The 14,864-nt window shown below is 39.7% G+C and overlaps 1 protein-coding gene across 3 annotated transcripts in view; it reads left to right on the top strand.

Moving 5' to 3' along the window:
• KIF13A (kinesin family member 13A) overlaps nucleotides 1–14,864 on the top strand; it is a 165,593-nt gene that overhangs the window by 97,340 nt on the left and 53,389 nt on the right. For all 3 annotated transcript variants that reach the window (XM_018559634.1, XM_018559632.1, XM_018559635.1), the window contains exons 7-13: nucleotides 3,207–3,294; nucleotides 8,318–8,452; nucleotides 9,647–9,759; nucleotides 10,619–10,730; nucleotides 11,938–12,150; nucleotides 13,785–13,895; nucleotides 14,468–14,602. In XM_018559634.1, the coding sequence (XP_018415136.1) occupies nucleotides 3,207–3,294; nucleotides 8,318–8,452; nucleotides 9,647–9,759; nucleotides 10,619–10,730; nucleotides 11,938–12,150; nucleotides 13,785–13,895; nucleotides 14,468–14,602 (907 nt within the window). The remainder of the gene's footprint in view (nucleotides 1–3,206; nucleotides 3,295–8,317; nucleotides 8,453–9,646; nucleotides 9,760–10,618; nucleotides 10,731–11,937; nucleotides 12,151–13,784; nucleotides 13,896–14,467; nucleotides 14,603–14,864) is intronic.

Below are 14,864 nucleotides of genomic sequence, written 5' to 3'. Positions count from 1 at the left end.
GCTACTCTGTTATTCTGAGACTGCTCTGAAGGTATGAAAATACGGCAGGATTCAGCATTTTTGGCTGTGCTTCAAAGAACTACAGTTTTACAGAGTACACATTTAAGTCATTGTTATAATGTTTATGTATATACTGTATATACACAAAAAGAAATAGCAGAAACGGGCACCGCTGCGAGAATAAATCCTGATATGTGAAATAACCAACTTGTAAGTACAGAAATCATACAGTGTGTGTCTGTACATATATGTATGTGTGTATATATACATTTGCCAGCGTATAAGACGACCCGCTACTTTTTGTGTTAAAATATAGGTTTTGGGCTATACTCGTCTTGTACAAAATAATGTTTAAATGCACCCACTAACCTCCATGGCTGTATTCCCGAGTGTGGCTCGGGGGTTAGTTTTCAGGACCATAAGCGGTAACCCCGAGCCACACTTTTATATTGTGAGGGTGTTAGCTTGGCAGCAGGTGTGTGTGACTCCCTGGATTTGTGTTCACCCCACAAAATATAGGCACAACAAGCAACGGTTTCTTCAGGCGAAAACACGTGCAGTTTTATTTACACTATATACAAACAAATAGGAGCAAAACATGAAAATAAACTCTTGCTTTTGGCAATTTACTACACACTGTTTTCCCTCACTAACAACTAGGTGCAACCTTGTGCTGCCCCTAGCACCTATCTCCCTATTGAGCAAACTGCCACACAGGCTGTCTCACCGCACAGGTAGATAGAAAGCTCCCCAGTCTACTCAGCCACAAAACTTGTTCCAGGGTGGAGCAAATCTCTGTGCGGTCTGGGTGTTCTTATAGAGGCCTAATGAGCCAGCTTGCTTCATCTGGGCTCATTAACTCTACCACTCAAGCCCTCCCAGCACTCCCTCTAGTGGAAAAAGTCTGTGTACAACCTGAACCTGGGACACGCATACTGTATCTTGGATACACCCAGGTGATTTTACCTGCCTGCTATCACAATATAGATATATATAATATTTTCATCTATCCTTGTCCCATCTATTTTCAATTAATGGTAAAGCAGAAAATGCATGCAAAGATATCGAGCTGTGAAATTTCTGTATATGTTTTCAGCAGCATGTGTACCCACAGACCCAAATGGTTATATCACTAAATACTTCCATGGATATTGGTTCCTGAGCCTTTTCTGATCCAGGTTTACAATAAATGACTACTGAAGTAGTCCTTTAGCCTGCATCAAGTGCATTTGTTTTGCCCAAAACAGCACTCGTATTAATGCCAGGAGTAGAGATGCCAATGCCTAATCCCAGGCAGTGCTGCATGCGACCATACCACACGGTAGATTGGGTGGGGCGGTCCAGTTGATGCCAACGCATTTCATTAAAGTGGTGCCCATTTCTGCTATTTCTTTCTCTGTATATATAATATTTATCATTTATTTTTTAGAGGGGACACCTGACCAAAAATGTTTTTAGTCAGGACTACTATTGTTAATTTGGTCTCGGCACCCCATGTTTTTTTATATAATTATTGTTACAAATGTTTACCTGGAAAACAAAATTACTCAAAGCTATCACATTTTACGCGCTTGCTGTTCTATGATAAAGAGTTCTGTTTCATGTAGATTTGTCCCTCTATTGGCTGCTAGTGTATTAGAGTGTGTGATTAGCATCACTGCAAAGATGAAATCAAATTTTACATATATCAAACTCATAAACTTGTTTTGAGATGGAGGGACAATATGCATCACCAACCCTCCTCCAATAAGAGAACGCCTAGTATTCATTGATAATACGAGGCGTTCAGTGAAAGGCCACTGTGCGAGTGAGTGTCTCTCTGTGTTTTCACATCGCAAAGGAAGTTGCTCAGCACGGGGACAGTAGAGGACCTGGAAGGCCTTTGTAAAGCACTGTAGTAGCACCAGCTACATTTTTTTTAACCTGGAATTCAACATAAGGCAGAGTTCCTGCTCTCCTCCACACCCAATCAGCTCTTTTGTTGCTCCTTTCCTGTCCCTGCTACACTTTACTGTCTGCTGTCACTATGCTACCACCATCTTTCCTGGCAGCTGAACTCATTTGCAATGCAAACTTTTATTACATATTTTATTTGGCTGTATAGCTCCAGTGCCTAAAATGATGGTGCATATAATACTGGGTTTGCAGATTCAACTATTAAAGAGTTTACAAATTGGCCATTAGAACCATTTATCAATTGCAGTGCAAAGGAAAATCATTTATAAAGAACGGCTTACCTGGGTATGAATGTGGCTAGTCCAGCATTATAAACATTTTATGTTACTTCGCTGAACTACAAGGCCAGAGGATATACATGCAAAAGAGGGGGTAAAAAAAAAAGCTCCATTAGCTTCACAAACCATAAATCCTGTGAACAGATGTGGTCATTCCATACACCAGGCAACGGGGATTCCCCTCAGATCGTTTATTGCACACTATGTGACAGCAGTATGTGACAGCATTACAGTCTTTGGTGTTTGCAGCACACAGGAAAACCCTGACAATCACTGGTAGTCTTAGAGCAAAAAAAGTATCTCCTTCACTCGGAAACCTGACCTGTGAACTTTTAACCATTGTATTGCTGGCAGCCAACATGAAGGACAGCTTAAACTAAATTCAAAGGCTATTCACAGCTCAGCCATGCAGTTATTGAACTGTGACAATCGTGAATCCTCTTGTGCCTGTGATAGTTAAGCTTTTCTAGTGCATGTATTATGATAGGCATTTATATAGACCCAACAATTTATGCAATTCTTTACATACTGTACATTGACGTCAGTCCCTGCCCTCAAGGAGCTTAAAATCGAAATCCCCTATCTCATATGCATACATACGCACACTAGGGTCAATTTAGAAGAGCCAGTTAACTTACCAGCATGTGTTTGAGGAAACCAGAGTACCCAGAGGAAACCCATGTAAGCACAGGGAGAACATGCAAACTCCATACAGATAGTGTCCTGGTTGGGATTCGATTTGAGAACTGCAAGACAGTATTGCAAGACAGTGACTGTATATCTAAAAATGTGGAAAAAAAATTAAAAGGGTAATTCTCCCAAATGTGTACTGAAAAAGTAATTTGGTGCATAAAAACTTTTTTCCTTTCTTCCTGTACCATCCTTATCCGAAAGGTATTATTAGAATGTATTATGTATCACTATAATTGGTTTTACAGTTTCATTATTTATCTGATGTATTCTTTCTTACAGAAGTCGACATTCCCTTAAAGTTCGGGAGCACAAGGTGTTAGGACCATATGTGGATGGTTTATCCCAATTAGCAGTAACTACATTTGAGGTATCTTTTTGACATATTCTTTATATAATGTATGTGTAACCCATAGTAATTAATAAACCTTAGCAGTTTAAGATCTATTTTGATCATTTGTAAGGCAATGCACATACTCCTGTGATGCAGCCACCCCTGCTGAGCTATTGTTTTGCCTTCCATATGGGGAGGTAACACTTTTAAGGCTCCATTCACACATGAACGTTTTTTTCAGGCGTATTTGTACGCACAGAAACATGTTAAACTTAAAAAAACAATGCATTCCAATTTGCATTGTTCACACTAGGGCAGTGCACACTTGGTGCAAAAATGCAATTTTACGGAATCCATGCGTGTTCTCGTGGCACGTGAAAAATTGCAAACGCCATATATGAATGGAGCCTTAAGGTGCCCATACACCTTACAATTATCTGCAGATTTTCTGTGGTCAGATGGAAAAAGTGCAACAGATTGGCCCAGGGGGAAGATTACTCTATCCACACAGTTAAGTGTAGATGGAGGAATCTGTTGCACCTTTTCCATCTGACCACAGAAAACCTGCAGATAATTGTAAGGGATATGGCCAGCTTTGGAGGCAGCAGTCGTGCAGCTTCTGTGCTTATGTTTCACCTCCTGCTTTACTTTTGGAATTCTAATGAGCACCAGTAAACCGGTTACACACATCCTGACCATTCTCCCACCTGGAAACCACCTAATATCCCCCTTTTCTCTCCTATAGCCATACAGAGCATAAATTCCTCTGCAAGCCAGGTTTTAACTGTCAGATGTCGCATGGTAACTCCTAATTCTAGATCTAATTCTAGATCTCTGCTATCACTCTATATGAACTGAAAATAGTTGCATGACACTTGAAGGAATACATAGCTGATTTATAGTGTGTTGTATATTTTCCTGGAGCTATGCTTGAAAGGGTACCAGGCAATAAAACAAACCTGTTAGGTTGCGCTCAGAATGCATATTAGCCATGTAGTTTGTAGACGGGGAGACACCTGTAGTTTTACCGTCCTTAAATTTCTGTTCTTCAACCGGATAAGACTGATGGTTTTTATAGTCAGCATCTGGAGCTAAGGCGGATACTAATAAAAAGTTCTGTGAAGCAGCATAGAAATGAAGACGTCATTTAAGAAAAGTCAAATGCGCATTTTGACACCAGCAACACTGAGCTGATGGCTGTCATTACTCAAGTGTCCCTCGTGCATGTCCAGGAAATCAAACAGGAACCTCTACTTCACATATGTTGCTTCCTGGTTTTCCAAGTGTTTCAAAACACGTTGGGCCTTAGTGGTGAGCGCTGTGTGATTCTATCCTGGACACTGGCTTATTTCCAGAAGCAGCCAATCGGAATCATTGTTTCTTTCACTGCAGGCCACACAATGAAAGCTATTCATTCACTGTTGTTGTTATAGTAGATGTGTTTCTTCTTATTTGCACTAGCTTGCAAAAGTCCCCTCATGAGCCTTTTCTTTTGGCGAACAATTTTTTTCCTGAACAGAATATTAGGGGGAATTCATGAAAACTGGAGCAGACAGTTTTTTCTTATCGCAACCAATCAGCTTCTATTTTTTGTTTGTTCAGTTAACTTTGAAAATTAAACAGAGAAGCTGATTGATGGCCATGGGCAACTCCTCCAGATTCTGTCCGCTCCAGTTTTTATGAATTGCCCCCATTATGTATATTATGTTGAAAATCCTTGCTCATGTGGCAATGGCCATGTTACCAGTGGTGGATCCTAATTTGGGTGCAGTCAAACTTTGGTGCTTAGAATGTTCAAGTGAATGACAGTAGATATCCGTGTTTACTCAGGGCAAAAGTTCTTGAAGAGGCTTTATGAAGACATGTGATTGTGGTTGTAGGCCCAACATAATTTTGGGCTGCAAATGATTAGATAAATATATGCATGTCATTGAAGACCTATAAAAAAAATGGTCAAATGATGATGTAATGTGGAGTATTAATTTGACTGGCCTTGTTTATGCCTTGTTTCTCAGGCATATGATCCAATAATGGCCAGCCTTACCTCTACAGCATATCTTTTTTGCTATTTGATCAGTTTGTAGACAGCAAATAGCAGAGTAAGTACCCAACATTTGGTTGCTGGATCACAAAGCTTGAGTTGGGAAACCAAGTCTGGCTAATTCCCTTGACTTTCCTTGCTACCTGCAACATATCCCTGGAGTTTGGAGTTGTGTGACCTTAAATGTACTTGCTATGTGAAAAGCAATGTATACTTCCTGTTTTAGTTTTGTTAGCCAAGGAGAAGCAGAGCTATGGGGAAATTATCGTTCAGAGCTAAAACTGTGTGGCAGAAAAAACAGGGCACCTGGGAACCCTAAACAAATCTATTGCAGCGGCACAGATAAACACTAGTCTAGTGCTTGAGCATAATATGACACGTACCTAAAATGCTCTCATAATCTTCTAGCCAATTAAATATAAACTGCCTAACAGCATTTGGCTGAGATATATCCTCTTTAAATTGATGAGTCCTAAGCTGATTGTTTGCGTCCAAACAAGAGGCAGCACGATGTGATAAACTAATAATGCTATTGACTTTTCTTTAGGAGATGTCAGCACATTGGAAGTTTTCAGGGTCAATTAACTTTTTACTTTGATGTTTCATGCATGAGTAATCTTAAATGACCAGAAAGGGATTTTATCTATCTAGTACCATTATAAACTCTGTAATAAAGGGCATGTGTAAAACAAAATTTTAAAGCTTTTTTCATAGTAAAGACTTCTGGTAGTGTACAACTTGTTGTTCTGGCTTTTACAAGGTCTGTCTTAGAAGACAACTGTGGACATTTTGCAAAAATTATATACTATAGTGTAACTGCACATTGCATTAATATTACCTGAGCACTGTCAAGTTTTTATGTTAATTTAGCAGGTGATCTTTGCTTTTTAAGAATTAGTTGCTCATGATTCTGCTTTTGTCTTTAATACTTTACATGTACAAACTAGAAGAGGATTTATTTGTTCCGCTGTCCTAAACGTAATGGCCAGTACCTTGGCTAAGTGGCTAGTCTTCTTGTCTTGCAGCTCTAAGGTCCTGGGTTTACTTCACCCCCAAGAATATTATCCAAAATAATTGTATATGTTCTCCCTGTGTTTGCATGGGTTTACTCTAGGTAACCTGGTTTACTTCCTTAATCAAAACACATTCTAGTGGGATAAGCTTATAACATTTCCCATCCTAGAGTGACAACACCTACTTTTTTTTTTTTTACTGTATCTATGGAAGACCAGCTTTCTTTCCCTAGCCTGCTGTCCTGATTTGAACTACAAACACCTTCCCCTCTCCTCATCTGCAGTGCATCGGCATAACATTGTTTTGTAGTCCACAGAAGATAGTTGGGTAAGCTGATAACATTCTTTGAGACTCTAGTTGTGTTCAGGGCCCATTTACACTCTTGACTTGCTCTAAATACTCAGTACCGTGCATTTAGTGCACACTATCGCAAAGTGCCGATGAATAGCAAAGCGCAGTGCTGCACCCCGGTTGTGCTGTGTGATAGCATGCAAGGACACTGAAATTCTGGCAAAGTCAACAGCTATTTAGTTTTTATGTACTGCAGAAAATGTTCTTCGCCTGATAAAAGAAAACTAACATTTAAGGATTGGTAGGCTGCTAGACATAACATTTTTGGTCTTTGGTTTAGATATGCTTTAAAGCATGTAAAGTCTTCAATAGGTTTTAAACTTTGTTGGCGAGTTGGGACTGATGCAAATGGTTTAGTGCTTTAATGTAAAACAACTATATAAATAAAAAAATATATGCTTCAATATCAGACCATTTGTCTATTATTACTGTGAATATTGTTGTTTATTCAACCAATGTAAGATCTGTCTAAACAATGTGCATGACAAAAGCTGCATGTGTAAAGGTGCCCATACACTGCTCGATTCTCGTACGAGAATCCGGCGAAATCCCGCGATCGTACGAGAATCGAGCAGTGTGAACGAAGACGTGCGACCGTTTCTACTGTACGGTCGCACGTCTTTTGTCGAACCAACATGCTCGAAAACCCCCCTACAATCGTACGATTGTTGGCGGGTTTCTAGCCTGCTCGTCCAATAGCTGTGGAACGGGCCGGTGTGCGCACGCGCACACTGCCCGTTCTGCAGTGCGGTCATCGGAAGCCCGCCCCTCAGTGGGGCGGGCTTTCGATGATCGCAAGTACGATCTGCCCGTCCAAGGTGGGCAGATCGTACAAGCTTTCAATAAGCATACGACCATCGCAAGACAAAAGTCTTCCGATGGTCGTAAGGTGTATGGGCACCTTAACAGTACTAGAAGAAACCTTTTTAAATCATTTATGTGATGCCCAAATAAAAGATAAAAACTGACGACCTCCCTGTATGTGTTCAACATTGAGTTTAATGTTCACAAAAGGGAATGTAGATCGGATATTAAACCAGAGATATTGAAATGTAACATCTTCCATATTTCATATTCACGGGACTAAAAGGATGAGTGCAGTTTTCATACATTATGAGCACGCCTATGCTGTCTGACGGGGGATATTTTGCATCCCAAGACTGGCTAAAGCAAATTAGGGTCTGTGTCGATCGATGGGCTTTTTTTCACTTCGGACAGCTTGTGCATTCCCATACAAGACTATTGGAAATTAAAACCTGCATGAAGCTAGTCAAGTGCAGGTCAGAAGGTGGTCAACTGAAGGTCCAATGCAACTGCCAGTGAATTCTAAATGATCTAAGAAACATCTCAGACTAATATCAAATTGATGAATGCATGGGCACAAGACCAAAGCCCGTTGACACAGGCCCCCAACAAATATTTTGGCAGGTGAGACAGGCTATAATTTTTGCAGTCTGTCTTTTTTTCTCCCACTTGTGTGCTTACTCGTCCATGCTTTTGGCCACCACTGCCTTTATGGTTCAGGATTCTAAAAATTATTATTTTTAGGGCTAAAAGCTGTTGGCTATGGTTCAAATAAATGTAACTAGTGATATAACCCATCGTATAGTTACCACAAATGGTCCCTAATTGTTTAACATTTTTCTTTATTAGGATATTGAGTCATTAATGTCTGAAGGAAACAAATCTCGAACTGTTGCTGCAACTAACATGAATGAAGAAAGCAGCCGATCACACGCAGTATTTAACATCATTGTCACCCAAACTTTGTATGACCATCAGTCTGGGGTAAGTGTCTGCCACAGAATTCTGTTTAGTTATGTCTTAGATGGGCAACAGGTTTAAAATGTTTAATCTCGATGTCTGTTTCTGCATAATATCACAGTATGAATCAAACCTATATCTGTGTTACATAATTTTACAACATTCTGGGCACATTCACAACTCGATCCGGTAACTATTCATATTTAGTGTTGACAACATCTTCTTGTACCTTGGGTGCTGTAGAAGTGAATATTGATTTTCATTACAATGCAAGTCAGTGTTTTAGTCCACATCAGTTTTATATGATGGGATACTACCTACCTGCTCCCCCATTGGTGGCAAACAGGTGGCCGTCCCTCCCTGGGGAACTGGTTTTAGGGGTGTAGGTAAAAGACTTGGGGAAAAAAAGACAACAAAAAATCTTTATTTATTGCTTAACAAATATTTACCTTATCAGTATTGAGCTATATCCAAGGATGCCTCGCAGTGTCTGCTCCAGCGCTTTTGGGATCAGGGAGAAAGGAGAAGTAATGCTCCTTCCTTCTGCCTAAATTTCATATGTCAAATGTGCCACTCTGGCCTCGGTTTTAAATGCCCAGGTAACACTGTAATGCAGTCATTTGTGACATCATGGCAGATATATGAACTTAGACCACGAGCAATGATGTCCAATTGCCTGGCAAATTGCATGCTTTGATCAAATACACCCCTGAGTGTCCATGGGTTGTGGGGTGTCGTAATACCTGTCAGTGTAGTAGTATGAGTATGTTTGCAAATTTGTATTGAATTCTGCTTGTTTACGGTCACCCAGTGCCCTTGTTGGTAGATGTCACACAGCCCCCAGCACAACTGTGATGGTGGGAGCCTAGCTTTTAGTTGTCAGCAGGTCACATGGTTTCTTCATAATCCACAAAGGAGCTGGTCATGGAATTATGCACTCTCTATTGGATTGTCCATAGAAACAAGTAGATCGAATTAAAAAAACACAGAGTTCAGTGCTTGCATGACTGTGTTGGGAATGGTGTGAGAATTCCATGGCATTGCAGTAAAAATCCACATGGGGTTGGGTTTCCTCATTCATTTGAAAATGGAGATCCATTGTGAGTGGATTTTTGTTTTTGGGTTTTAACCAACTCGTGTTTGCAAAAAAAACAAAACCTTTTTAAGTTTGTATAAAATGTATTTTTATGCTAAATATTCTCATTTACTTGTGAGTAGAATTCTGGAGAGCGGGTCAGTAAAGTGAGCTTGGTGGATTTGGCTGGCAGCGAAAGAGTGTCCAAAACGGGTGCTGCGGGAGAACGCCTCAAGGAAGGAAGCAACATCAACAAGTAGGAGCCTTTTCTGTGATTTTTATCTGTGTTGGATTTAATGAGCAACTATGTGATTATATGTGTCTACAAGTGCAGAAAGCAAGATAAGAATGTAAAGAGTGCTGAAACACAGAATGTTTCATGGCTTACAGCTAAGCCATGAAACATTAAAAGAAAAAAAGTTTGAGGGTCTCCTCATGGCACAGGTAGTAGAATAGCATTATGTACTAGTGGATACTCTGGATTTGCAATGGTATTTCAGTTGATTTTTTTAAACATGGGACAATATGCTTCACTTATGTTAAATGGGAATCTGATTAAAAAGCAAAATGCTGTGAGAAGACTTTGAGGAGAAAAAGTAATTCTCTTACTTACAGACCAGAGGCTAGTTCTTCAACAGTAATTCAGTGAACAGGTCCAGCTTGACTGCCTTGGAATTAGATGGCTGTATGTGGATGGGAGGAGGCGGAGCAGACTTCTGGCCGAAGGGTAGGACGGAAGACGATACTCTTCCGTCCTCTCTTAATGCTGGACGGAGAAAAAGTAATTGGTTGCTAGGAACACTGTGGTCCTAGCAGCAAATGACTGAGGATGAATAGAGACCTTCTCTCGGTTATGGCTTACTGTGGATGCGCCAGCCTCAGAGGCCAGCGCATCCACTGTCAGTCAGCCATAACCTTGTCGGCAATCATGGTCCAGATGGAACCGCTACTTAGTCTGTCACTTAGGGACCCATGTTGCAGAGCTTAAAATAAGCCAACATCACTGACAAGTTTTAGGTGTGTACCCTAGGCATATTTAAAATATATATTCCATAATACTGCATAGCATTAGATATGATATCTGTATTTTAACAGATGTGCATCTGTCCACCCAGGTCACTAACAACTTTGGGTTTGGTTATATCTTCTTTGGCCGATCAAGCTGCAGGGAAAGGAAAGAACAAATTTGTGCCTTACAGAGATTCTGTGCTAACATGGCTTCTTAAGGTAATAAAACATGTTCCAATATCAATGCCTATATTGCAGACCACATATTAAAAAATGATATCACTTCTTTAATCTATCTTGCACCTTGTGGGAGTAGGAAAGCTAAGTCCTAAAAGAACTGAAATGTTAGCTGTTCTTAACACCTTATAGGTATCTTCTGGAAAAAAAACTTCTGTTTCCTAAGCTATACATTCATCATTGGCTATGATTAAGAATTGCATTATTGTTGATGTTCTTAACCCATCTGCTCACTAGACTTCCTATCAATTAACGGCAATTTGATTTATTTGGTTCCCTGAGCAATTTTAAATTAAACTTATCCAAGTCTGAGATCCTGAATGCCACTCTATTCTCGACCACTCAACCCTTCTACTAATCAATTTCCCTTTTAAGTGGAGATCTGACTCCATAAAATATTTGGGTACTCGAATCCCTTTGCACTTATCTACACTATACTTCCTCAATTAGTCAAAACTACTGACAGAGATAGTTTGTGAATTATCTAAATGGAATGGCAAGGAGCTTTCTTGGTCCAGTCTCATTAACGCTCTAAAAATGGACATACTAACCCACCCTCAGATGTGTACCGGATTTTACCACCATTCTGACAAACCTACAAAGCGATTAGAATATCACCTCTGTCTGATAGAGTTGTGGTTATTTCCATAAATCCTCTCCTGAGGATGTCTTACTATTCAGACTTTCCCTTTTTTTTTCTTTACCTCCCCTCACAATCTTGGACAATTTTGTAAGACTGGGCCTCCTCACTCCGCTATTCTACAGTCTGACCTTCTGGTCCATTGGTACAGCACCAAACACTATAGATATGTGTAATAAAGTCAACCAAGGTTCTGGTCTCTATTCACTCATGACATTAAATCTTTGTTTACTGCCAGATAAAACTCTATTCTGTACAGTAGGATGACATGCACTGCGTGTGCTTTATGTATGTGCCATATTGGCCAAGCACTAATAAGCAACTTTTATGTCAAATTTTTAAATACCACATTGAGGTTAGTTTCATTTAGATTTTAATATATTTTGCCCATTAGTTAAATCAGAAAAGCAAAGCACAGTCCATTCAGTTAAACATTTTGTAACTGGAGCAACTTAAATAAATGTAGGTAACATTTATAATTTATAGATAAAAGCTGTTTTGGTTGGGCATGACTTGGTCACAATTAACTAATCTGTACCTTTCACAAAGGACAATTTGGGAGGCAACAGCAAGACAGCCATGATAGCAACAATAAGCCCAGCAGCAGACAACTATGAAGAGACCTTGTCGACACTAAGGTATGCTGATCGAGCCAAAAGGATAGTCAACCATGCTGTGGTGAATGAAGATCCTAATGCCAGAGTTATCAGAGAACTACGGGAAGAGGTGGAAAAACTCAAAGAACAGCTGTCACAGGCAGAGGTGAGTAAACCTCATAAAAGAGGCATAGGCATGATAAAATGTCTGACCAAGTCCTAAATTCATCACCCACAGTAATTGGTTTATGATTGATTTGCATGCTCTAAATGAGGTTTGTTTTAACTTTAACGTTTTACTCATTATGTTCCTTATCCAGATGCAAGATAACATTATTATAAATGCATAAAAAGAAAAATGAATGCATGAAAAGCAATATGAGTTTTTCTCTGAAGCTTTCTAAGCACAGTACTCTAGTTCTCTACCACTGGGTCACCAAGGTTGCCAAACTGCACCCTGGCCAGTTTTTTTCTAACCTAAAGCAGTCTCTCTCTCTGCATCCTTGGCAGAGTCATCAATTCAATTATCTCTCTTGTCCATTGCGGAATCTTGTCCATTGCGGAATCCTTGTAACTTTAGGTCAAACTGCTGCCTACAGGTGGATTGGATGCTGGAAAACAAAAAAACTATATGCCAGCCCATGGTAGAACCCCTCCCCTAACCAGAATGCTTCAGTTTTTTGTTAGCATCCTAGGAGGATGAATGCTTTCCTTCAGCTCCACTGATTCAAGATGTAACCTGTTACTGCTTCTAGCAACTTTCTTTCTTTAATCAGGATTCTAGAAACTACAGCTGCTGGTGGTTTCCTCACCTACGCTCACGTCTGTCTGGTGCAGTTTTTCCCAGCTTTGACTGTTGGACCTTACTGTGACCAAACCTTGTTGGGCTGGACCTTCACAGGATGTGCGTGGAAGTGATGTGCGGGCACTGGGCTCCGCTTAAGTGCTTTCCAGAGTCGGATCTGTTTTAAAGTGACATTAAACCCTCAGATTTTTTTACATAAACCAATACTGTAATGTGTGCCTTACTGTAATCCATGGTTGTTTCCCTTCTCTTTGCTGCTCTTCCTTTTAAATCCTCATGTCTTCTCATGCTTGGGGAGAACTTCCCTTTTCAGCTCAGGGCCTCTTCCTGTAGTGCTGGCTCAGGTTACAAGCCTATACAAAACCTATACACAGACACCGTGTATCCATTCCTGAGACAAGGCAGTCTGCTGCAAAACAGAAGTTCTGCAGAGCATGAGAACAGATACAGATTTAAAAGGAAGAGCAAAGAGAAGGGAAACAACCATGGATTACAGTAAGGCACACATTACAGTATTGGTTTATGTAAAAAAATCTGAGGGTTTAATGTCACTTTAAGTGCGGAGTGCAGTTATCAGTGGAAATATTACACATTTTTTAAAAATGGAAGCAAGTTCAAATAAAAGTAAAACAAGGAAATACTATAGGAGAGCTACAAAAAAAAGCAAAGCCTTAATCTTTCTGAAGCTAAACAATGTAATTCTGTATTAGAGTCGTATCCTGTTTTACTGATAATTGTACTTTTCCTTCCATACTTTACTGATAAATGTATTCATTCTGCAATATTGCCACGTATTCCCACAGATGGAGTCAGTTTTGTTAGTTTATTTGGATCGAATTTCTCGCCGAAGTTGATTTCCAAATAATATCGTTATACTCCTTATTAGCAAATCTTAAAATGTAGCAGTGTTAAATGTTATGAAGCAGATGGCTGGATTGATTTCAGCTTAGTTTGATTAATTATGTATGTATCTGCCTGTTATTTTCCATGCATAGGCAATGAAGGCACCTGAACTGAAAGAAAAATTAGAAGAATCTGAGAAATTAATTAGAGACCTGACAATTACATGGGAAGAGAAGCTGAGGAAAACAGAAGCCATTGCACAGGTAATACTTAGTGGTCTTGTAGCAGTTATAGAGCTTACATAACTAGAACATGATTTACTTCTTTCTCATGCCTGCTTATACCTATATTTTTTTATTGTATCCATTGGGTAGATCTAAAAATATTAAGCTATGCTGCTGATGTCAGAATATTGCTGATATAGGATGCTGGGAGGTAAAGCTGACCATAAGGAGAGCACATGTTGCTTATGCCTTAGTTACTCATCTTGCATAGACTTAGATTGAGATAATACATTGCTGGGTAGAGGTGCTTTGTTATAACAGATTTTGTGTGTATAAATAAATATTGGCAGACATGAGATAAGCATTACCAAGTGCTTTGGGGTGACAATCCTATGTCTGTGGCACTAGCAGATACTGGCAGACTAATACAAACATTTCCCAGCACACACTCCAGGTGGTCTGCACACAAAAGGCTTAATAAGTTGTTTAAAAATGTTATGTATTTTATTATTTTCAGCCCTAGAGCAAAACAAGCAGTTAATCCTTGCAGTGTGGGGTAAACAAAAAATAGAATTTACTGAGTTAAACCCTGATGAGTGTTGTGTTCACAGGGAAGGCAGAAGCAGCTGGAAAGCATGGGGATCTCTCTACAGTCTTCAGGTATTAAAGTTGGTGATGACAAATGTTACCTGGTGAACCTCAATGCTGACCCCGCACTCAACGAACTGTTGGTTTACTATTTAAAGGTAAGGTCAAATTATGAAAAAATAAATGCTTTCAATTACATGTATGTATGCTATGGTGATTGTATTCCAGAAATATGACATCATCTTGCTAAGATCAATTTAGTTCAAAGGAAACTTGTTCATCAAAAAATAAAGGGGTGCCGTTGTTGCCCTCCTTCCAGAAATTGCAGTTGCCTTAAAATGCAATGTATTGGCAGCCTTCACATTTCTTTTTCCAGGGGTTTCCCGTTGAGAATGATACTGTAAATGTATCCTTTTTTAT

Source organism: Nanorana parkeri, unplaced genomic scaffold, assembly GCF_000935625.1.
Source record: "Nanorana parkeri isolate BGI_ZX_2015 unplaced genomic scaffold, ASM93562v1 scaffold408, whole genome shotgun sequence".
Lineage (NCBI taxonomy): Eukaryota > Metazoa > Chordata > Amphibia > Anura > Dicroglossidae > Nanorana > Nanorana parkeri.
The sequence above is the reverse complement of the archived record's forward strand: the minus strand, read 5'-3'. Positions and strand labels throughout refer to the sequence as shown.